The sequence below is a fragment of the Podarcis vaucheri genome (genome assembly GCF_965113315.1).
Source record: "Podarcis vaucheri genome assembly, chromosome: 5".
NCBI lineage: Eukaryota > Metazoa > Chordata > Lepidosauria > Squamata > Lacertidae > Podarcis > Podarcis vaucheri.
Genome location: NC_138763.1, coordinates 86,059,379 through 86,085,307, shown reverse-complemented (window position 1 = coordinate 86,085,307; position 25,929 = coordinate 86,059,379). Strand labels below are relative to the sequence as shown.

The following is a 25,929-nucleotide window of genomic DNA, read 5'->3' as shown; positions in this document are numbered from 1 at the left end:
TCTTACGTTTGTATGAGCTGCAGCCCTTCTCCAACGGGCCTCACACCACCTGCCCACAGCAATCGTCTTTGGCATCCTCAGTGTGAGAACATATTTCGCAACATGCTATGGGAGGCTGCCTTTCTGCAGCAGCCTTAAGAGGATGGACCAGCAGCCACTGCATCCAGAGCATTGGGTACCCACCTGCCTGGTTTTCTGCAGCCAAAATGATTATTGTTATTATGGTTTAGGCACTCTGCTCTCCGCTCTGAGCAAGCCCCGGGAACAGTAAATTTGGAATAGCTGAACCTCAGGTTGTGTTTCTTTCCATTCAAAAGCATCAGATAACACAACAACAGAAAGTGACTAACGATTTTAGAAAAATGTAATGACGTGCAAAAAATATATAGGGAAAAATTGGAAACCAGGGGTGGGGGTTGGGGGGGGTGTCTGAGGGATCTAAATAATCCCAGCAGTGTAAAAACTGAAAATGATGTGAATGTATAAGAATACTGTTTAAAAAGTGAAAATAAAATGCTTTTTTAAAAAGAAAGTGACTAAAGATTAACATTGATCGAAAGAAAGTAGCTGTAGTTCACAATAGCTCTGACATAAAAAATGAACAATAGTCAGGAGAAAGGCAAGTACATTTTCCTACAGAAGTGCAATTTTATTTAGTCATAGGAGACTTCCCCTCCTGCCACACATAGGTGTGCTGCAGAATCAGCCAGACCCAAGTTAGCTAATGAGGTCCTGTGTTCAGCACGTTTCCATTCTTCTTTCTCTCCTTCCCTTTGTCTCTTTCCCATGTGTGTCAATGAGATGGAAGTCTTTGGAATTGTCACTGGTGTTTGCCACTTCTGCATCTGCCCATACTCAGAAAGGGGTTTTTGGTCTTGGAATGCTCATTTATGGATTAAATCTGCATATTAGGTGGTTGTGACATTCCAGTGTTTTAAGAGAATTCCCTTATCCTGCCCATGGAATGATATGGATATAATTTCACCACTATTCCATTCCAGTCACAATCCTGCTCTTCCCATATCTGACTAATGCCTGATCTTTCATGGCACAGCTAAACCAGTGGTCAGCCTAGCCTCATGCTCCATAGTGGTTGGGGGGGACCCCATAGCTAATTACATACTTTCAAGTTATTTTTTATTTTTTATTTTTTTGGTTAATGTTGACATACCTTCTCTCGGAGGGGGAACTTTTTTTTGCATATGTTGTGGACATGTTCACATTGTTTAGGTGCTGTTTTTTCCCCTGGCGCCACCCCACCCTTTGAACTCAGTGACTTTTGCTTCATTGGCCACAAACTTGATGAATCCTGTGGGCTGTGGTGACCAACATCAGTCTGTGGCTGATGTCACTATACATCTGACATGATGGCATAACAAATATTCAAATCAGGTAGGTTGCCACAGCCAATAGAATTAAGTGGCAGCGAAGGCAGATGCAGTTGAGCACAGCAAGGAGGGAGAAGAAAGGAGGCCTCAAGCTAAGCAAGAGGGTGTTGATGTTTTAGCCCAACAACAGTTTTGCCTTTTTGGGGGCACTCCCGAACAACCGATTTCCAGCTCACGTCAAGATGCCAAGTCTGAAAGGCAAGTATTTTGGGAGAGGGTAATTTGTTCAACTGCATTGAATGTGCTGCTTTCGAAATGAAAACCAGATCACAAAATATTTGATACAATGCAAGGGCTACGTAGAGGGGTGCTCTGGGAGAACACAACGAGGCACGATGCAGTGGAGGTGCCATGGCTTTTGCACCTAATCCCCCCTGCTTTTTGCCTTGCACAGCAGACGGCAGGGTATCAAACCACATCTGGAAATACATGTGCACACCCTGTCAGACACACACACACACAGAGACATCCGCACATTATAGGGCAACCAATCCTAACTCTCTGACAAATACATCCATATGAGAGGCATGTATGCAACATGTTTGTTACATTTACATCTCAGGCGTGAACCTACAAAACAACGGGCATGATCCAACCAAACTGAAGCAGTAATCCTGAGTTCAATGGAAGAACTAGCCACCTGCTTCAGTCTCTCCCATTGAAGTCAAAACACTTGGAGCTGCTTTGCTTTCGCTGGATTGTGTGTGAAGCAAGCAAAACTGAAGAGTAATATTTGGTGCACACAATCATCGGGAACAGCCTTCCCCAACCAGGTACCTTCCAGATATTTTGGACTCCAACTTCTGTCATAGAATTGTAGAGTTGGAAGGGATCATCCTCAATCATAGGCTGTGCTAGCTGGGGTAGATGGGACTTTCAGTTGAAAACATTAGGAGGACATCAAGTTTGGGAAGGCTGTTCCAGGCAAACACCATAGCCATGCTAGGTCATCTTGCAGGTGGGACTACGGATGTGATTATTAACTAGATCAAAGATAAATTATAATTATATAATTGTACATAAAGACACAGCGCTCCTTTTGAGTTACTGTACTAAAGAAAGGCACTGTGATGAAACAGTGACACTTTCTGAAACACATTTACTTGATTGACATCAGTGGAGATTGCTAACCATAAAATAAAATGTTATATTGTTTTCAGGATTCTGCATTCCATAAGAGACAGGAAAAACAACAACATGGCAGAATTCATCCATTGACTTTTAGGTTCCATTAGCAATACCAGACTAGTTATTGTTAGTTATTGTGGTTTGGCCTGACAGTGCCAACACAATATCTAGTTTGGCTTCGATAATGCCCACAGTGTGCTGCTGATACTGCAAATGGCTGTGTCCTTCCCACTCATGTCAGTTGAACTTGCCTTGTGTTGCGATGTCACAGTGTTCCACATTCCTGGCTCCTACTCGGCATCACTAACTGCCAATGGCAGTAAAATGTGGAATGTTAAAACATCACAATATGATGGAAGTTCTACTAGGTAGTGCAGAGGAGGAGGGATTAGTTCCAATGGTGGCATTTTTGAGTTGTAGCCATGCATTTACCCAGAATGTCTAATTTGGCCCATGGTACATACAATTATTTTAATTCTTACAAATCTAATTTTCCATGAGGTCCCCTCTCCTCCTGTCTTATGCCATGCTGTACTCATTTTTTTTAAAAAAATAATAATATGTGTGTGAATATTTAACCTGCTGACTGTAAAAATAAAATGTGTCTACATTCCTCATATTCTGAAAACAGGAATTATTTCTCTCTCACCCCACAGCAAAACATGAAAAATAAAAATATGGCAAAAATTACACAAGACCTTCCCCCATTATCTTTGAAACTTAAGCCTGGGAGACTGTGTCACGTGTTAGTGTTTCCCCCCCCTCTTTCTCTTATTGTATGCAGGTGATGAGTACAAAGCTTTGAGCTGAAGTAGATGAATGGAGCAATACAAAGTCTCATAATTGCTTTAGGGGAGGGCGGAAGGGAACAGGAAATGTATTAAAATACTCACTTTGACGAATCTATGAAGTATATTACAAGAGCACCAATACTAAGAGCGAAGACTAAGACAACCTGCAAAAGTGAAGAAGAAGAAAATGCAATCACTTTACGGGCCACAGCTGAGGCATTCATTATTCAAACAAACAGGAATGAGAAAACAGTGCAAGAAATTTCATGGTTCCATTTTAATTGCCTTATGCTTTACCAGAAATATGAATCATGCTTGCAGCGCTTGTCAAAACTGGGGACAATGCTGGAAATGTATACAACCAGAGCTTGCCAAAGACATCTGTGGGCCTGAGGAAGAAAATCCAGGTGGCATCCACTGGTGGCAATATAATAATAAACACGATAATGGACAATTTGCTGTCTTTAATGGTGTCCTAATATCTGCAACCTAAGGCAGTCTACCACGCCCTAATATGAATCATACAGACATCCGCTATGTAGATGTTTATGTGCTCTGGGGTTTTGTTCTAGGCCGTATCCTCTCAGGAAGTGAAGCCTTTTGGTCCCTGGGATATGGCACTCTCAGAAATATGACCACAACTGCAGAACACACTTTTCACTAAGACCTGTCAAAGCACCTCGCTGCTCTGTTTAATCCACCTTGGGAAAACCTCTTTGTTGACAAGAGGACTTTTAAACATTTTGAGAGAGGATTCCCAACTAGGGCTTGTGTGCCATTTTGTGGCCTATTGGATTACGGGCAGAACACATCAGGGTATGACAGGTTGCGGGCGGAACCTTGTGGGGTAAATAAGAAACAACAATGTTATTTGTGGGTAATTGTCTAAGTGACCAATCCACACTATTTCATCAAATACAGTAAAGACCGGAAGTATGTAGGATAGGTTTCACTCTGTTCATAAAACAGGCAGCCATAGATTGCTTTTTATGGTCCTTACTTCCTGGAGAGAGTAGTGGTCAACTACATTTTTTGTTTTTCATTAATATAATATGTTTTACAATAATATAATGTCGAAGGCAATTATACAAATAAAGCTTCATACAGTTTCTTTGTGGTTTCACATTTAACCCACACATTTACTATCATGGACAGATTTTACTACAGACAAAACATAAGCATGATCACCTGTGGGTTTGAGACTCTGCTAAAAACATTCCTGTTCAGACAAACCTACCTAGGTGCTGAGAAAGATGAGGTAATTTTAATCTGTTTTCATTTTTGGACTTTTGTATGTTTTGAAGTAGGGCTGTGGTTTTTTTTCTTGATTTTACTGTTTCATCTTTTTGTAAACTGCTTTGAGCACTTTTAGAATCAAGCGGTGTATAAATTTCATTATAAAAAATAAACTAAGAATTTTGAAAACGTATGTGCATGTGTGTGTGTGTGCACATTAATCAGTGTACCACAGGCAGAGCTGCTAAATTATTTGCACAACTGAGTAAAAGAGAAGTACAGGATACTGGTCCGTAATCTCTTGCTGGATGCAAGAAGGCTGTAGCTAAAGATTTAACTCCCCACTGGGTAGAAGTGGGATTAAAAAACTGTTTTGGTAGAGGAAGCAAGCAAAATATGTGGGATTTGATGATAATGAGCTAAAAACTGCTTGGTAATAACAGAGCTATGATTATAGAATATTCGAAGGGGGGGAATAGAAAAGCCACAGGGGAAATGTTTTGTTTATAACAACGTATGTTCAACCAGTGGATTTAAAATCAATTATAAAAATGAATATGCTCTGTCTCTCTCACTAGCCTATATCCTTTGCCCAGTCACATACCCTCAGGTCGAAGCACCCAAAGGCCTGGAACATGAGTGTCCATCTTGCATGTCTCTTGCCTTCCTGATATCTTTAAATTGTCCACTTGTGCCAGTGCTGTAGAGATATCATCATATGGAATTGCCAGTTTCACAAGCCAGAGCGTGTTTTGAATTGTACATGCCTCTCTCTGAAAAGGGCACATAACTCATGCAGGAGAGCAAATGCTTAGCAGACCAATGACCCCAGTTTCTCCAGATAAAAAAAAATCTCAGGTAGGCAGACTTGGGAAAAAAATACTCTTCTTTAAGACCTTGAAGCAATGCTGCCAGTCAAAGCAGAGAATGCATGACAAACTTAATGGACTGTGGTTTAAGGCAGCTCCTTACAGTTTATATATCTCACAGACGTCAGAGCCAATTTGACAGCTGCGTACATCTCTGCCATTTGTCTGCTGCTGAGACTGAGAAGCACACATAGCTTTGCCTTAGACTAACAAAAATCAATACTTTATGCGTGGCGGGGGTGGGTCGGGTAGGGAACGGAAATCAAACCCAAAAGGAAATACTGTCCAGGGTCATTAAAAATCACAAAGGCCTTGTGAATCTTAGCAAAAAGCCCCCCTTTGATTGAAAGATACCTGGAACAGTGTGAGGAGCAGCAAGTGAGTTTACAAAGGCTTAAAAAGAATCCTATCTGAAACAAATATTTCCACTCGACTCCCTAAATCAATTAGTTGGATTTATATAACTGCTTAGCCAAATCAACCACTTAGGAAAGTAACTCAGTCAGATGTGCATTTTCTATTTTGCTTAATTGACCCAAACAAATAAAATGCTTAAAATCAAGTTTTTGCCTTTTTTCTTCTCCCTACAGAAATCTCTCAGAATTACAAATGAACCAGGAAAGGATTAAGGGGGCCTAGCGCAAATAGGAAGAGGGGCTTCCAGCAGAGCAGTACAGTGGTACCTCAGGCTGCGAACTTAATTCGTTCCTGAGGTCTATTCTTAACCCAAAACCGTTCTTAACCTGAGGCGCGCTTTCGCTAATGGGGCCTCCCACTGCTGCCAGTACGCAATTTCTGTTCTCATTCTGAGGTGAAGTTCTTAACCCGAGGTACTACTTCTGGGTTAGCGGAGTTTGTAACCCGAAGCATTTGTAATCCGAGGTGTTTGTAACCCGAGGTACCACTGTATCAGTTCTCTGATATCTGGTGGTCACCCTGAACCTATCAGAGAATGGAGAATTGAACCACCACACTCAGAACCCTTCAGGTCATTTTCCCTTGGGAGAAGTAGTAGTAGACAATTTCTCAGAGATGTTTCCCTTCTTCAAAAAAAAAACCCAAAAGGTTAAAAAATGTTGTCAACAAAACAGTCTGCATTAACAAAAGTGTTTAGGCACACAATCTGTGGAGGAGCCTGGCAGTTGCATACCTTAAGCCCTGAAGTGGGGAACCTTTTTCAGCAGAGCAATGGGTGTGCCTTTGTTTGAGAGGCTACATTTCCACCATGAAAACAGACACATATCTCTATCCCCCTTCGAGGCAAGCAAGAGAAACGACCATGGTTCAGGAACTTTAGAGGAGAGTGTGGCACGGGGACAATGAGGGGTGTATTGTGTGTGGTGGACATGGACTGGTGAGAGTTCCAGCCACTGGATAAAAAGTTCCGGAAAGATGCATTTACTGTTGGGCCTGAGGTTTCCTCACCCCTGCCTTAAGCAAACAAACCCATCCTGATCAGGAAGCCCTAGGCTCTGTGGTTTAACCCACAGCGCTACCCACGTCCCTTAAGCGGCATACTTAGAGATAGTCAATACAGGGTGTGGGTGTGGTGGGATCTTATATTGTGGTAAATTCTGCCTGTTTTGGGCCAAGGAGGAACATAGGAAGCTGTCATATACTGAGCCAAAACACTGGTCCATCAGTTCAATATCTTCTACATCAGTGTTCATCAACCTTGAGCCCCAGATGTTGCTGAATTGCAACTCCCATCATTGTCAGCCAGCTTAGCCCGGTGGTCAGGAATGACCAACAACATACAGAGACCCAAAGCTGAAGAACATTACAATTTTTCAGACAGGGGTTTCTCCCAGTCCTACTGGAGATGCTAGAGACTGATCCTGGGCCTTATGTATGTAAACCAGACGTTCTCCGTACCACTGAACTATTGCCATTCATCTCATTGAATCCCAGAACTAGTAGGTTTAGGAAATTGCTGCTCCCCACTGATTTTTTAAATATTTAAATACTCATGCATGCCTCTCTTTCTTCCCATCCTTCCGCTCTAGCCAGTTCCCATGGGTCTCATCCTGCAAAAGTCCCATGGCTTCCACAATCTCCTGGATTGGCTATCAGCCAAAAACATTTACAAAATGGCTGTTGCTATCTTGAATGCATTTTCTCAGAAGAAAAGACTTGATTTTGGCAGTGTTCCTTTCGCCGGCATATGTGTTTCAGGATTGCGGCCTGCGTAGCTTCTGAATGCATTGTCAGAGGGCAGACTGACTGCAAGACAAGGCAGGGAATAATTAGCAGTTAACTCCCCAGAGAGATGGAGGGGGAAAACAAAGGAAAGAGAACCTCTGTTCTTCAAGCCATCATTCAGCTGTGTAATAACACTTTCTGAAGTGGGGATAACAGTTATTATATATGGTACACTGAAGCTCCATGAAGGCACAGTCCACAGAAAAGCTAACTAGGCCTTGCATTATTTTGTTTTTGTCTAACGAAAGAAAAACATTAGTTCTTTGGTGTACAACTTTTCTGCTCTGTGCACGTCAGCTGGGTAGAAATGATTTACAAAGATGCTTGTAAAATCCCAATCGCCAACAGATTCAGCCGTCTTCATATCCAGATTTGTATCCTCATTAGAGCCCTTTCATTCTAATTTTATGCCCCCATTTGAATAATGCTTTACTATTCATTTTGACAGAGCGGGCTGTTCTTGCAGAATCTGAAGCAGCCGTGCTATCTAAAAGGACTGGTGAACTGAAAGAAGAAGAAGAAAGCCATTTCTCAGGTAGAAATGGTGTTCTTCTTTTGTTGATTCTGGTGCATTGCAATGATTAATTGATACTTCGGCAGCCCAGGAGAGGCAGCTCACGTGACTGCTCCTACAACACTAAGGTCACAAAGAAAACATCTGCTGACATGGTCAAGGTGACCCTCAGTGGTTCAGGGTCAGAGAACCTGGCCAAACCACATTAGTGGAGGCTTTATAATCTACCTATAGTAAGATGGGAAGAGTGTAAGGTGCTAAGGCAGGAGGTAGGCAAAACTGTTGAGGAAGGCATTCCCTTGGGAAATAATCTGCATGGGGTGTCGCATGCCGGTGCAGAGCTGAGCTAGTTGATCACAGATGGAGCCAGGGGCAATTTTGTTCTGGATTAATTAATCCAGAATAAAAAAATGGTCCTGAATCTATCATCTCAGAAGCAAGCCCCATTGAGTTTAACACCTACTCTCAAAAAGAGCATTAAAAGAAAAGAAACCCAAAACAGTACATCAGATCAGCACAACTGCTCGTCTGGAAAGCAAATTAAAGCAATTTCTTCTTCATTTTAGTGTGCTATATACATAACCCAGAGAACTAAGAAAAAGTGAAGGGCAAGGTAAGGAAGGAACACAAAGAATGGAACCCTGATAGGATGGATATTTACATGAAATTGTGCAATACATTTCTTGCCCACATAAGCAGGTTAGATGCTATGAATGTTTGGTCAAAACTAAATCCTATTGCATTCAATGGGATTTACTCTCAGGTTAAGTGGAGTTAGAACTGCAGCACAAGGCTTCCACCTTATGCACACTGACCTGGGAGTAAACCCCATTGAATATTGTGGGATTTACTTCTGGTAAGTATGCCTTGCATAAGACAGTTGATGTAGAGTAGAATTCCATGCACGCTTTCCTGGCCACAAGCCCACTCAACTCAATGGCCTTAATTCCATGCAAAATTGAAAAACAGGACCATGCTGTACTTCTACTGCTATATGTTCAACTTTCCCTGCTAATCTACAGAAAAAATGTCAAGGCTGTGTACAAACAACATTTTATTATAGAATCCATTAAGACTAGGTACTTGTTGTCGTTTCCCCCCTTACATATTCCACACACAGTCTAGATCTACTGCATATTTTTTTGCCCCTGAAAAGCACTTCTTGAGAAACTGGTTTCACTCTGAAAATAAAAGCACATTGCAGATTTGAGTCTGCGTTTCTCCTCAATATGTCCATTTTAAAACAGGTGTAGGTGGTTCTGACAATGGTGGGTGGGTTATCTACTCCTGCCCAGGATGCTATAGGTGGGCATATACCAAAATTGCAATCACCACTTCCTCCTTCATTTACCTGAGGCATGTGCAGGGAAGAAAAGGCATGGGTAACCTAATCAAGGGGAGGGTTTTCATATGTGGACGAGCATGCATGAATCCAGATTGAAAAAAACTACATGTTTATGCTACGATCAGGTTAGTGTGTATGCAGCCCAACCTTCCATTTACTTTCTCATTTTCGAAGCATTCTAGTCAGTGGCAAATCCACAAGAAAGACACTCCCATCTGTTAGTTGGATTGTGTATTTGAATTTAATTAGGGTTTTTTTGTGTGAGAATGCCTAGCGAGCAGACCAACAGACGTACAGAGAGCTTTGCCAATGCAAGTTGCAATTTAATTAGCAACAAAACAAATCTTTCTGGAATAGTTTGCTCCTGCTATGAGTTTGTTTCTGCTGTAATGTTGAATTACCAATCCACTTGGTGTTTAAAAAGCTTGTTACATCCCTCTTCAAGTGGCTGAGAAATGTATCTGCCCTACATAATTTATTTTAGTTGTACCAATGTAACAAACATCACTTCTCGCAGGGGATCCTGGGAATTGCAGTGTGGTGACATAAAACATTTCATTGGAGTCTTAAACCTGTTTTGGGGTGATACATACTCTACAGCTGCATGTGAAGCTATGCCTGACTGAATCTCGCTTCAACAGTTCTTCTGAGTTATCTCGGCAAAGTGAGAGACTGAAATGCTATTCCAGTATTGTTCTTCTGCTGTCCAATGTTTTGACAAGAGAAATACCCCTCTCATCTTGAAGGCATCAATAGCCACAGCTTTCAGCTGTAGATCAGGAGGAATGCAGTCTGAGGGATCCATTTTAACCTGATTTGTCCATGGGATTTGACTGTTCCAACCCAACTATGTCATGCCCATATTCGACTGCCTCTCGCATCAATCACCTGCTTAGGTCCAAGCCATCAGGATTTGTTTATTTATACGTTTTTAAAAGCCCAGCTAATGATACACAAAATTATATATCCAAATTCACATGTGAAAAATGTATAATATGTATGAGTCAAGCCCCATGCTGGACTAAATTTCTGCAGCATAATTTTATAAGTATTAACACTAAGTATTTTTACACAGTTACATTAATTGTTGTAGGCATCTGTTAATATGCAGGGTACTTTTTAAAAATGGAGTATATATACACATAAAATTATACATACCATGTGTATAATAATGGATATAATATGGAAGAGTTGTTTGTTGTACTATTAGCAAAGCCATTCAATGAAACCCCTGCATGGAAAAATCCATGCAGATAAGCTCCATGTCGAGATTTTCAGAAAATTCCACCCATACTTCCGATAGCCCCCACTTAGATTAAATAATCCAAACTCAGAAAGACAGTGGGAATCATACATAAAGTTCTTCTGCTTGAGTACAATGAAGTGCAGCTGTTTCATAATGCAATAAGACGTAGCCTGCCTTTCATTTCAACCAGAGTATAATTGATGATAGTGAGTACAGAAGCACATAGCCATATTATTCTTTCTGAGTATGTTGCTGATAGAGAGAAAAAGATTCTACAGATTGTATTCTATTGTAACCATGACAATGGTCCCATCCTCTCATACGGCCCACAACTACTGGTGTGAAAGGAGATCTAAGCGACCTATCCCCTGATAGCTATGGGTGAAGAATATAAGATAAGGTTACCAGAAGTCCCCGTTTCCCGGGGACAGTCCCCGGATTTACAAATCAGTCCCCATACAAAATCCATTGAAGTTGAAAAGTGTCCCTGGATTCATTGAAAAAAATCTTGTAACCTTAATATAAGAGCCTGGGCAGAAGATACTATCTAAGAGTGAAGATGTGAAGCAAATACTGTACTCTGCATCCACTTGGAGAAACATGACACATCTGATGCTACAGTTACACTCTTTGGTCATTGTCACTCTGATCTCCTAGACTGGCCATCTAGTGGTCAGAACACTCCTCTGCACTGTGTGTGTGTGTGTGTGTGTGTGTGTGTGTGTGTGTGTGTGTGTAAGAGAGAGCGAGAGAGAGCAAGAGAGAGAGAGAGAAGGAATATGTACATTAATGTGTACGAGTTAAGGTTTATGTATGAAAGCTCTTCAATCTTCTGAACTATATCCAATACGTGTCCTTATCGTTTCCCCATACAGTATAAGAGTCTGACAAGCTGTTACTTATTATTATTATTATTATTATTATTATTATTATTATTATTATTATTATTATTATTATTATTACGCCGCCCATCTGGCTGGGTCCCCGCAGCCACTCTGGGCGGCTTCCAACAACACACTAAAATACAATAACCTATTAAACATTATGAGCTTTATGTGCAAACAATATGTTGCACTAATTTTGTTCGTTCTTCAACAGGTCTTTAACCGTGGTAAATTCTTAGAGGAGTAGACCACAACATGCTAAATTTCTTTTTCCAGGCACCCAAGGAAGCACCTTCAGCACAGGACCAGATGAATATGCCCAACTCCACTGAAAGAATAAACTTGTGCAGATTTCCACACATTTGGGGGGGGGAGCTGTCCCCAACAAGCACAACAGCTTATGTCTTTTAAATAAAGTAATGAGTCCAATAACATTTTACTAGCTTATTCACTGAAACATGCCTATGACAGTCACATGCCCAGATTAATTTTCATAAAAAGAAACAATTTCCCCCCTAAAAAAAAGCTGTCCTGCCTAAAGAAAATATTTACCCAATTTTAACTAGGTAAGTGGTTTTTACAAGCCCATATTAAGCACTTGCTAAACTCAACCAGAGGTTCATGGAAATATACTGGCTTAAGATATTATACATTGCTTCTAAAAAAAAATATTCTGACCCCCTGCAACAAATTTTCAAGCTATCTGAAATTATCACATACAGGACACCCACCTGCACCCTGCCGCTTTTGAAAATGGCAAATAATCATGATCAGAAATTTAAGTTTGAATCTGTACTCCTTGTGCAAACATCATCTGTAGATATGGATAGAGTAGCTTCTTTGCAATCACTCAAACAAGCAAAATAATTTTCACAACAAATATATTCACGAAACAAGTTATAAATAACACTGCTGTGGCCTCAGCTTGAAAACTCAGGCTCACACTTGATTCTATCCATGTTTAGGCTGATATTCAATGCACACTTATCTGGAAATAAATCCAGCAGGCCGTGCTTAACACATTTAGCTCAGCTGGTAGAGCTTGAGACTCTTGATCTCAGGGTTGTGGGTTTGAGCCCCACATTGGGCAAAAGATTCTTGCATTGTGGGGCGGTACCCTTGTGGTCCCTTCCAGAGTTTTAGGATGAGGCTGAAAATATACTGGCTGCAATGAAACCAATGTAAGACAAAGGGGGCCATGCATAACTTGTATACCCAAGTTAAAGTTGGATGTCTTGGGGGGGGAGCATGTGGAATTTACTCAGAATTACTATTATATTTTCAGAGACAATTCTTGATTTCGATTCTTTGTAGAGACCTTACTAATAGTGGATTGTTTTATCCACGCTCCAACAACCACCCTCTCCATCCAAATTATTGCCATTTGTTAGCTAAGTGATATGTGAAGGGCATGACATTTTGCAGGGGCGTGAGGAGAAAGCTGGGAAAATCCAACTTCGTGAAAGCTAATCTCTAGTACAGCTACGCTGGGTTCCTCCCGTGTGATGCTGGTGATTTAAGCATATTCAGAATCAGTTCTAACAATCCAATAAACTCATTGTAAGATTCAAATCAGAAATACCACGAGGAAGGAAAGTTGGTCCTCTAAAACTGTTGGTTAAAGAAATGAAGTTCAGTGGTAGAGTTTAAAAGCTAGATGGCGGAGGAGAAAAAAATGTCCAAATATAGGCCTGGCATCAGCAGCTGGCATCAAGCTGCCATGGTCTGAGGTAGGTTGGGACGAATGAATCAGTCTGTTTCTGGTGTATGACTGTTTCTCGTGTGTTCATTCATTTCTATTCCATCCTATTTCCATCTTTAACTCTGGGTTGTTGTTGTGTTAAAAAAAATACAAAAGATTTGCATTAAAATATGTATTTTAGCACACTACATATTTAAATATTTTATATTCAAAGTATTTTATTTTATGTGCTATCATAATAAAACATATTTAAATTTAAAAGTTTGTTTTTAATACATATTTTAACTCAATGTATTCCTTTCTAAACACATTGAATGTGTTATTTTTATGCATTTTAGAACATGTTCCGAGCTGAGACATGTATCACAAATGTTGGAGATAATAGAATCATAGTGTTGGAAGGGACCATGAGGGCCATTTAGTCCAACCCTCTGCAATGCAGGAATCTTTTGCCCAACACAACTCACTACCCTGAGGTTAAAGGTCTCTACTTGAAAGATGTGGGTCAAACCACAGTCTCTGCCATCCCTAGCACTAGGTCCCTGACACTTGCCCTGGGCTACCAGGCAGCTAGGTCTTGTTCCCCACAATGCCCCAAATGTAGCATCACTTACAAACATTGTGGGAACTAAATGGCAGCTAGATCCAGCCACCTAATGCTGCTCTGAGCATTGCTTCTGCTGCCATCCATCATCACTGCCAGGTAAAGCCACAATCCATCAACAGAGGGCACTTTGGGCAACTTAGGGCATCTTTGCCCAGGGACCCCTCAAATCTTACACAAGACTTGTAAAGATGGCCTTCCAAAACCTTTATTTGTCTGATTATCACATGAGCAGCACTACTGTGAAGTACTGAAAAGCAGGCAGAATTTAAGATCATTAACTACAAGGGATATGCAAAACATGTCTCTTTATTTCTATGGATTTTGCCACCTTCCCCCATGCTGAACTTCATCACTGCCCTGTTCAGAATACAAATACAGAACACAAATCTGCCTGGCTTGTAATGCTCAGATGAATTATGAATCAACTGTCATTTCCCCCAGAATTTTAACAGCCCAGGGAAGAAAGAGAGATTTGGCACATATGCAGAATGGGTCTTTGGTTGAAGGCCTACTTTTTGTCCAAGACTTTGGCCAGGCATCCGAACGACTGAGATAATGCACAGCACTGCAATGCATAGCACATGGTCAGTAGAGAGACCAAAGTCATGGAGGTGTAGCAGAGGGGTCAAGACCAGGGAATCCAGCCCCTTCGGTTCCCTCGTTGTGTGAGCTATGAATATCTGAAGAGGGCTTATCTCAGGAAATGGAAACACCAAAGTCCCTTCCCGACTCAGGGCAGTGAGCAAGTCTAACCTGTGTGGCATATGGGCAGGAATGGGGAGTCTGTGGCACTGTGACATTGTTGGGACTCCAACTCCCATCAGCCTGAGCTGTAACAACAATGATCAGGGATGAGGGGAGTTAGTAGCACACAGGCTGAATCCACAAATGGCATCCATCCAGTTGCCAACTCAACACCTTCTGCAAGCCTGAGTCTTGAGAGGTGCTAATGTTCTACACTAGCCAGAGCATATTCTGTGAGCCAGCAAGGCTCAGTAAGGAAACAACAAAAATGTATGAACAGAATTATTCTTCCATAACCAGCTCACTCCATTGGTTCTTACTAAAGGGGAAAACCTTTCTCACTGACTTAAGGGAAGCATTTTTTTATAGTAAGTAAGCCTCCTTAAAAATAAACACTAGAGGAGATACATTTACTATGCCCTAGTTAAATTAGTCGTGAATAATTACAGTGTACTGTTGATCACATAACTGAAATAGCAAACACTGAATTGCTACATTGCTGAATTAATCAAGGGAGAGTGGGCTAATTAAGAGTAGGAAATCTGCTGGTAAGGCAGTTGAATAAAATGTGTCTGAAGGTCAGTTTTAGAAGGTCTTTTCGCAAAGCAGCTTTCTCTCTTCATTAGAGTTGTAGAAAAAAATGATAACTTTGCCTAAGAGAACAAGAAAACCATCATAAAGTCTATACACAGTAGAGTAGGTGCAGATTGTGTGTGTGTGTGTGTTTGCTTGCCCACCCACCAGGCCTTTCCACAATTAAGACTTCATATACCAAGCAAATGCATGAAGAAATTAATTTAAAAATTGTCCAATAGCACCTTAGAGACAAACTAAGTTTGTTCTGGGTATAAGCTTTCGTGTGCATGTGTGTTACCTTAATCATCTTCAAACATTCTGCAATGCTTGTCATACAAGCAACCACACGCACGCACGCGCACACACACACGTATGTCTCTTCTAAAATCCGAGTTGCAATAATCCCCGACGAGGATGGGAGCAGTTCTGCTCTCCCCCGTCTCCTATGAGGCTGAATGCACTCTCCCTAATTCCCTTCAAAACCAGCAAGCACAGCAGGGGCTTAGTAAAGAAGGTGAGCTTCCAGCACGAGACCCTCAAATGTTTTTCTCAACAATTCAGGGTAAGGGGCTTCCCCGCCCCCTTTCTTTTCTCCAAACCCTGGATGCTGAGTCATGTATCTGCAGGGCCTTAACATTTAGAGTGGTACCTCGGGTTACAGACACTTCAGGTTACAGACTCCACTAACCCAGAAATAGTACCTCGGGTTAAGAACCTTGCTTCAGGATGAGAACAGAAATCATGCAGCGGCAGTGGGAGGCCCCATTAGCTAAAGTGGTGCTTCAGGTTAAGAACAGTTTCAGGTTAAGAATGGACCTCCAGAACTAATTAAGTTCTTAACCTGAGGTACCACTGTATTGTATCTTGATCCAGGCTCTCCCTAGTTTCACATATTCTTTTGGGACCCAAATAACATCCACCCAGCCCAGAGGGTGGCAATAAGAGTGAGGGGTTTTTTTGGTGGTGGCCCCATTTGTGGAATGTTCTCCCCAAATAGGATTGCCTGGCACCTGCTATAATGTATTTTCACCACCAGGGGAAAAAACTCTTCTCTTCTACCAGGCCTTTAAAAATAGATTTTAACAGTTTAATATTATTTTACTTAACTCTGACTTTGAACTTATCGCCTCTTTTTTTTTTTTTTGCCTGTTCTGAATCTCCAAACTTTCCGCTTCATTAGATGACCCAGGGTTCTAATGTAATGAGGGAGGGAATTCCAGCCTAATTCTTGGTATGTTTTCAGCAAGAAAACATGAGGTAACTGGCTCTTCAGAAAGGAGACATTTGACCTTCACAAAATGATAATAAAGTACCAGTGTGAGAAATAATGACACAAACACAGCCACACACAATAGACATATGCTGTAGATACACAGAGAACCTCTCAGTATCGCATTAACTCCACCCAAGACTTTCGCTTCTTGTCTTTGCTTGACCGCTTAATGGGATACATTATATTAATAATTTCTCCTATAAAAATTAGTACAATTCAAATGGCTCCTTATGTCATATGAGTCATTCTGGCTTTATGAACCAGTTAAGACCACAGGGGGAGAGGTGTTGAGTACCAGTCTCTTTCACAATATATCTTGAATTTTCTACTCGCTGTTTCATATCAATTTTCTTCATTTTTTAGTGACACTTGAAAAACGTGGGCTGACTGATACATGCAATAATAATAATCATCAGTCAAATTACAGTGTACATCAACATTCCATCTTTTAAGTTTTGTCTGTTGTTGTAATAGTCTCCTCTGTTTTATATGCATGATAAAATGAAATAATACTGAAACTGACACGGGGACAAACAGAAGAAGACGCCTTCACCCCGGTATGGCTCCCCTTTATCACATACACAGCCCAACAGGACAATGACAATAATCCACCAACAGCATACAAATCAATATGGCTAACCTGATCCGAAACACCCACCCACCTCACTCACACACGAAAACAAAGATCACCACAGCCAATCACAAGCAAACAACCACACCCTAGGCCAACCCCAACCTCTCTCACCACCAAAGGAACACAAGTGAACAACACAAATAACGCTGACACCAAACTCTACATACATTAAACATAATAGAAACACCGCGACCCAACCCCAACCCCATCCATCTTCCCTCTCTCCACCCCCTTTCTTTTTTCTTTTTTCTTTTCTACTCCCCCTAATGCCTCAACAAATGAAACGGATTTGTAAAAATGCTACATGGGGGGGGGGGACAAGGCATTACACTTACTTCTGTAAAACAAGAAAATCCTTAATATATATATATATATTTTAATAAATAAATAAATAAAATGAAATAATATAAAAGCTTTAACCCCCCCCCCCAATCCCATCAACAGAAGTCCTTATTTCTACTTCATAGTAGCGTTAGAAGTGACCAAGGGGCCCATTTGTAGCAAGACAGGAGATGGCATTGTTCCAGAGGCAACCAGGGCGGCATCTCGTCATTTCCAACCTTTCCATGACCTTCTAATTCTTTGCTGCATTAACAGCTGAAAAAGTAAATGGTGAAACATAGCAAATGTTCCATTTGATAATGTTTAAATAGACAGTGCCAGAAAAGATAATGCTTACTTGAATGGAGCATTCTTGAAGCGAACACTATTAATGTACCTAATCTGGCTTTGTGCTCCCTTCAAAAAGAGGATTCTGTGCTTGTATAGCACATCCCTAAGGACTTCCTTCTCCAGTAATTCATTGCCTTATAAAAGGGATGGCTGCTAGGTATAATAATGGTAGAATAACTGTATAACTTTGTATTTGCTTATTTATAGTTCCCCAGCGGATGGATTTTTGTTCCAGGACATGTTAGGCCTGGAATAAATCATATATCTAGCACTTGGACTTTTAAAATGCTTTTCACATTTTTCTTCTTTTTCAGCCTGTTTTCTGGTGGGAACCAAAGGAGATCCAATAAGACTAGTGAAATTTCTCAGGCTTGCTTCAGAGATTTAAATGCCATGGTGATCTCCATTAAAAAACTACAGCAACAAACCAGCACTGACAACAAACAGCAATAGTTGGGAATAAATGATGAGTTGGATGTGCTGCTGGAACCATTTCAATGTAAGTCACATTGGGCACAGTGGTCCCACCAGTGGAGGAATTCTCACCTTATTTCTCTACCACACCAGCCTCTCTCAACCTGGTACCTTCCCAGATTGTGTTGGACCCCAACTTCCATCAGAGCCAGCCAGCTTGGCCAATAGTCAAGGATTATGGGATTTGTAGACCAACAGGACCTGGAGGAAGACTGTTGTACCCTGTACACTTGACAACTTGCAGCTGAATGGTAAGTTCCTAAAACTATGATGGTAGAAGAAGAGAAAGCAGCTGAATCTTTTCCTCTCTGTTCCTTCTCTGGCCTTTTCACCCTTAACCTTCAATAGCAAGAAATGGTTGAGAGGAAATCCTCCTCCTTCAATGGCAACAACAGTAAAGCCGTCAAATAAAATTCATCTGGAAATTATATATTGCACGGCATCTCTATATTAGTTCTTAAATGTGACCTGGAGTTTAGAAGAATAGCTCAGTCAGTGGATCATAAGACTCTTAACCTCAGAGTCTATGATCAGCTTCAATATTATTCATTTTTCCAATTACATAATGTAGCCATTAGCTAAACAAGAAATTACGAAAAATATTTCTACTAAGAAATGTAAACACAGCATCTTTGGCGACATTTATGTCAGCTAAGATGAAAAAGAAAGGCAGATTTCATTTTAAACAAGGAAAATCAATTGCCAAAATAGCAAAACTGTGGACGACTGATGGTGCACTTGCTAAATATGTGGGTTATCAATTTCCCGGCATATCACGGACAACTGGAAACACCAGATTAAAACTAATACTAACTGCCAAGGCCAGGAAATGAGGCAGTTTGTGACTATTTACTAAATGAAATTAAAAGTAGTAAAGTTTATGAATGAAACAACAGCAGCAATAATATAGCAGTTTTGTTATTCATACTGTTTCACATTTATTATCTCAAAGAGCAAAGGTAAACATGTTGCTATAAGAAAAAATTCCAAAAGTCCATATTCAGATATTCTTTTTATTAGCCCATCCAAAGGATAACAAAATACTGTCCCCTACTGTTTAGTGTTCCCTGGAACTCTTAATCAAACTAGATGCGTAAAACCCTGGGCAAGATGGAGGTGGGAAAAGGTTCCTGTTGTTTTTTTACTGCATCCATATCTGCATCTGGTAACTTTTAAGATGGAGTGTGGGATGAGCTAGCAGACATTCAAAGGAAGCGGTTTCAGGTTCCAAGCTGCACCGTGGCCTTCTGGGAAGAAGAAACACACAATGGCTGAGTCCCCAATGTCTGCAAATACAGCAGCCAACTGTTACTCAGTTCTGCTTCCATCCTTGGGCAAAACAGATCGGTTCCTTTAATAGATTGAAAACAGGAACAAAGAGAAACCATGTATTTCAAAGGAGCTAGATATTTTAGGTGTGATGCCAGGTAAAAACGAAAGTCAATAGTAGCCAAATTGGGTAGCCTTACCAACCACTAGGCAAAGCTACTCAATTTGGCTTCTCTAACTGCTAGGTAAATCTACCAAGAACTTCCTGGTTCCCAATTCATTCTCTTAGAGACACTATGCTACACCAGCTCTCAAGAGGACTACACTTTTACTGAACCCAATAGGATCTCATGAAGTTGTTTCTCAAGTGCCTAACAGGAGAAAGGCAGGTTATAAATAGAGTAAGTTCTGCTGAAGCCAACGAACTAATCCCAGAGCAAATGGCTGTGTTCCAGCCCCCATGCACACATGTCAAGCACTCCAACTGTTGTCTATGGCAAGAGGAAGGGGAAAGCTTTTGTGCAGTACAAAGCTGTCAAACAGGGAGAGATCCATGCTCACACAGAGCTCTGGATCACGGCCAATGCATTTAGGATCAGGGTGTCAGAAAGATTAAATCATTCCATCGATTTTATTTTTAATTGTATGGCACAGCCTCAAAAAGAAAAGAAAAAGCCCTGAGTCATGCTCACATTCTGCTGTCAGGTGCCCAGTGCTTTGTGTTTCACTTTGACATTTTTGCCTCGTAAATTAAGCTTTAGTAGAATTTAGTCTTTCCAGTAAAATACATCCTTGGCAGAATACCAGGAGAGACTTCAACCTCGAAATATAAGTATAATATAAGTATATGGAGGAGGGATAATGATTACAACAAAGCAGGTGGGATTTTTAGGAAATCAAGTCCCAAAAGTGTCTTGCCATCATCATTACTGGTACCATATTCTTTACAATAGAGCAATATATATGGGTTTAAGTTAGGCATGGTGTCTCAGTGCATGTGTCTCAGTGCATGCAAAAGGTCCCAACAGCTCTAAGTAGGCCTGGATAAAGACCACCTGAAACACTACAAAGCTGCCACCAGATATTGTAGATGAGCAAATGTACCATCTTAGTATAATACAGAATAAGCATTAAAGCGGCGTTTAAGTTGGCATTTTAAAGGAGCATCTTCCAGCAAGTCATGTTCACTGATGCAAGCCACATTAAAAGAAACAGGAGCACTGCAAAAACGTGTGAGTTTTCTTGCAGACTGATTAAACTAAAAGGGAGATTGTGGCCCTTGGTGAATTTCTCTGAAGCTCACTGTTGCCATGATCCTTCTCTGGAGTTAAGGGGATGCTTCTTCACTCACACACAACCTTTGACGCCAGTGCAAAGATCTGATTATACATTTCATTCAGGAATTCAGCAGCAGCCAGGAAGACCATTGAGCAGCAAGCGTGCATTGTGCTTGCCAGCTTCCAGCTTCCATTCAAAGCCTCCATAATTGGAAACCAAACAAGAGTATCTGCCCTGACCTCTAATTGGAGACACCCGCTTCTAACTCTGGATTAGATGCTGTTAACCCACCTTTTGTCTGTTAGTGCAAAATAAGAGGTCTGTGCTGCCTTCACCTGGTGCTTAATTGTTTCACTTGTTTTGAGAAAAGCAGCTTTCCCCATAGTGGTATTTTCCTCTTTTTTTGCCTACCTTTCAGTATACAGTGGTACCTCGGGTAACCTACGTTTCAGGTTACATATGCTTCAGGTTACAGACTCCGCTAACCCAGAAATAGTGCTTCAGGTTAAGAACTTTGCTTCAGGATGAGAACATAAATCGTGCTCCGGCAGCGCAGCGGCAGCAGGAGGCCCCATTAGCTAAAGTGGTGCTTCAGGTTAAGAACAGTTTCAGGTTAAGAATGGACCTCCAGAACGAATTAAGTCCTTAACCCTAGGTACCACTGTACTTGCACAGTTTTTACTGAAGCAAATGTGAACTTATAGCTGCAAATGGGGCGCCACGGCAGTTGTTTCTATTACACCCCTAAGAGTAGGCACGTTGATACACGTGGAATGGATGTGAAACTTCTCCACCTTGGACAGAGAGGCCTGATCCAATACAGAAATTCAGCAGCAAATACTTTTAAGGAATGGTGAGTTATTCCTTCCTTGATGAAGCAAAAATACTATGAAAAAAGAGTGCCAGCTCTGCAGCACTGGATACTTACGCTCTGTGTTTCCATGCTGAGAAACACATTTGCCTTCAAATGGTCTGTACACTCAAAACTGAAACATCATTAATCTTAAGCAACATGCCACCAGGAAGTCTATGCTAGACTGGGAAGGCCGCTTAAGTTTGGGGTGCTTTTTATCTAGTGTCTTCGGTTTTTATGACAGACATTTTCAGCTTAGCACTAAAACAGGAAGCAGGAAATCTGTGGACCAGATCATACCAGTGACCTTGCTCTCTTGTTTCAGCCTAACCACTTCTCTGGCTATCACAGCTATCCCTGGCTCCAGTTTTCTGCTGTACTTGTGCCAGCTCTGTTTTGACATCCCTCATCCACTTCTCATCCACTTTCACATTTGACTCAAGGGAATCCTTCACTCTCCACGTGCTCCTGCCTCCTCATCACAGCAATAGCTCTGTTCAGATTTTGTGTGCACTAAATATGCAAGGGAAGAGTTCTAGAGGCTCCCCATGCATTTTAGAACCCTTGAAATATGGGTTCAAAAGCACATGAGTAGAAGAAGCAGCCCACTTTGTGAAGCTGCTCTCCAGCTCCATGAGGCAAAGCACTCATTCCTGCAGCCCCCACCTTGCACACACAATGGGAACATGTGAAGGGGACTTCTACCAGTTCTTTGTGTGGCAAATCCCCACTCGCCCTTCAGTACTTTTAATTAAAACGTGGGCAGTCCTTTACTGACATGGCCTGAATCCTCCCTTGCGTTCATACACAATCACACAAAAACTCTCCTTTGCTTTATGTGTACAAATAATTCCTCTTACCCTCAGACTGTGCTTTACAACTGCCCTATTCCTCATCAAACAAAAAAACAGCTGGACAAACCTGATAAGATGTTCAACGTGGGGGCGGGGGCGCTTGGGCCCACTGCTTGCTCAGCTCGCCAACCTCCCTACAAGACACTTTACTTGCCCAGCCATGAAATCATCCCAGCTTCTCCCACCTATTTTGTGTCCGTTTTCACCTCCCACCCCATCAACCATGCCCCCTTCTCCCTGCTCCTTTTCCAGAACCACCCTCCCTTGCTCCCAAACCATGGTAAGCCACCTGCATCTTCCCCCTCCCACACATTGCAACTAGTAAGCACCCTCTTGACCTTATGCCAAATTACAAAGCCACCACCCCCTTCTATTCTGCTACCCCTTTCATTTTCACCTCATTTGCATGCCTCCTCCCTCCTCCTTTTTTGCAACTCCCCATTGCACTCCTTAGTTTTACCGTCACCCCTTTTCCCTCCCCAGTTCTTCCAACTACCCATTGCACACAGACCACCCCCATTTCTGTGCCTCCTCTTATTCTGCATCCCACTTTGCATTTACATATGTTACTAAATCTTTTAAGATGAATAGAATCTTAAGTGCAAGCCTGTCAATTCAGTTCTGTACTGGTGAGCACAGCATTTACTTGTGTGAGACTGAAACTGAAGTGTTATGCCTACATATTTGGGAGCCTACACTGAACTCAATGGCACTGGCTTTTGAGTAGACAAATATAGGATCCTGCTATGAATTACAGTTCTGCAGGACTGTTTATGAAACTCGCTCATCTTACTCTTCCACATAATGAAGGGCTCAGTCATTGATCCTTGGAGTAATCTGAAATCTACATAGCTGCCTAATCCAAACAACATTGTTACAGCCTCCTGCCATCCATTTTAAGACTCGCTTGCTCTGAGAGTCAAAGGGGAAACATCCAGTTCAGAAAATGACATTTTCAGGGACATTTGAGATCCAGTATTTCTCTGGGTTAGAAATTCTGCTTTCATCATGAAAAGAACTCCACACACTCACTGCAAATAAAAATAAATAAAAGCAGGCACTCAAAGTAACTCCGTGTGTTAGAGAGAGAGTTCCATGTAGCTTTGGCAGGAACTAAACAAAAACTCATTACCAGAGGCACTTCAGGAGGCATTTGATCGCAAGGGGGTGCCAGCAGAGCATCATAGAGCACAAGAACTCTTAGTGCAAAAATTGCCCAAGTAATAAACATCAAAGCTTGCTTCTGAGTGTTTGTCACAGGTTGTTCTGACACTCTGAAGGGAGCAAGATGGAGGAACAGAAAGAAAGCACGCAAAATTGTTTCTTTTAGGATGAGTGCCCCTTACTTCAAAATACAGTGGTGCCTCGCAAGACGAAATTAATCCGTTCCGCGAGTCTCTTCGTCTAACGGTTTTTTCGTCTTGCGAAGCAACCCTATTAGCGGCTTAGCGGATTAGCGCTATTAAAGGCTTAGCGGCTATTAAAGGCTTAGCGGCTATTAAAGGATTAGTGGATTAGCGGCTAAAAGGCTATTAGTGGCTTAGCGGCTTAGAAAAGGGGGGGGAGCGGAAAAAAATCGGAACACTTGCAAGAAATTTTCGTCTTGCAAAGCAAGCCCATAGGGGAAATCGTCTTGCGAAGCAGCTCAAAAACGGAAACCCCTTTTGTCTAGCGGGTTTTCCGTCTTGCGAGGCATTCGTCTTGCGGGGCACCACTGTATCCCATATCCACACAGCTGAATGGGATCTCCTCTTCTAGGTTCCTGCCATCCACTCTCACAATGAAATCAACAGCCATGGGTGTCTTCCTTCCTTGCTGCACTGCTATTCTGGGGTGCCGTTTTGTTAATTTTGTTACCAGCTAGCTTATGGTTGTATTTTTGTGATTTTAATAGCTTTGGGTTTGTTTTGTTTTAAAGGTGGTATTTATGTAACCTGCCCTGGGACCATTCACTGAAGGATGGGCTCTTAATTACAAAGAGAAAAGGTGTCTCTAATTCCATAGACTTTGATCCAGCCATCCTAGTGCAACATTTCCATTCAACTCTGCCAGGCCTTCTTTGCACCTCTCCAATGCTTATCCTAGTGGGGAAAGTCCCATTGCACTCAGGCTTACTTCTGAGTAGACATAGACTCATAGAGTTCTAAGGGACCACCAGGGTCATCTGGCCCCACCCCCTCAAATGCAGGAATCTTTTGCCCAATGCATAGACTTGTGCTGCTAAAAGAGCACTTTTTAAAAATGAGCCAGTTGTGCGGCTCATCACTCCCACCTTCTCACTGGTCTGCAGCTGCTGCTGCCACCATCCTCACAATGGAACTTAAGAGCACCAGGGCTCCATTGTAGTGGTGTGTTTTGGCAGCAATGGGGGCAGGAACTGGGAGTCTGGCTGGGGACTGCCAGGTGCTGATTGTTTATGAAGGTGGCCCTGGAAGATTCTGATCCAAACCAGGCTGACAGCGCTTCCTCTGTGGCCTTGGGGCAGCATGAGGCCAGGTCACTGCAGGGTGGCATCTGGCGTGATAAGCATGCACAAGGGAAGTGGATGCAAGCAGCAACCGAGAAGTTCCTGCTCCTAACTCTGGCTCCACTTTCTTTCCCCCTCCGTGCCCAGCTGCACCATGCTGCAAGGAGCACGCTGGATATCAGGCAGGCAGCCTGGCTTTCTATGGCAAGGAGAAGCAGGTAGGGGTAGGTGTGTGGAGACAGTGATGAGGATATTCTGGTTGGGGGGGCTAAATTGGAAAATTAAAATTCAAGGGTACTTTGCATCAGAACATTTCTCAGTGCCCTGGAGGGTGTTCAAATTTAGCATGCTTCTTTTACTCACATTTAGTAAACTGCTAGGCTCGCCGCCTGACACCCATTCACTGCTACTAATGAACTTACGGATCAGGGAACAATTCATGGAAAAACAAAGCAAACTGGGAAATGTTTTGTTTGGGAAAACTTTCTGCCCCGTATCACTCATTCAAGCAGAGGAAGGGACACTTCTGGTGGATGAAAGTGTCCCCTCCTCTTGGTGATGCAGGATTCCAAATCTCTCTCTATCTCTCTCCTCTTTCTCCATTGCTAGTAGTGCCATTGAAATCAGAAGCCATGACTAAAGGACGAACCAGGAAACAGGAGCAAAGAGCAAGACAGAAGTCAGGAATGAAGGGCAACCAAGGACACAGGGATACACCAGAACTCAGTAAGGCCTTATTCCTTGAGAGCAAGGCTTTAGCAGGCCATCTGACCAAAATACCTTCCTGCCCAGGAAAATTCCTAATAATCCTAGCAAGGGGTCCAGTTTGGTTGGAGTAGCCCCCCGCCAAACAAACAGCTAGGGTTAATCCAACACCAGGTGCTTAAAATATTTAAATAAAAATTGCAAGCAAGGAAGTGGCA

At 41.9% G+C, this 25,929-nt stretch overlaps 1 protein-coding gene and 1 long non-coding RNA gene across 20 annotated transcripts in view; one reads left to right on the top strand and one right to left on the bottom strand.

Annotated features, from left to right (window-relative positions):
- The window catches only part of KCNMA1 (potassium calcium-activated channel subfamily M alpha 1), a 562,063-nt gene that overhangs the window by 319,154 nt on the left and 216,980 nt on the right, over positions 1-25,929 (bottom strand). For all 15 annotated transcript variants that reach the window (XM_082225122.1, XM_082225124.1, XM_082225123.1 and 12 more), the window contains exon 3: positions 3,410-3,471. In XM_082225122.1, coding sequence (XP_082081248.1) covers positions 3,410-3,471 — 62 coding nt within the window. The remainder of the gene's footprint in view (positions 1-3,409; positions 3,472-25,929) is intronic.
- On the top strand, positions 1,420-25,929 carry LOC309533633. Of its 5 annotated transcripts, none has more exons than XR_014220356.1 (6): positions 1,420-1,586; positions 4,463-4,565; positions 8,063-8,149; positions 8,695-8,741; positions 18,126-18,536; positions 25,616-25,929. It is a non-coding gene; the product is annotated as an uncharacterized lncRNA (long non-coding RNA). The 5 variants fall into 5 exon arrangements; XR_014220357.1 differs by lacking the exon at positions 25,616-25,929 and adding an exon at positions 22,011-22,134; XR_014220360.1 differs by lacking the exons at positions 18,126-18,536; positions 25,616-25,929 and adding an exon at positions 11,880-12,018.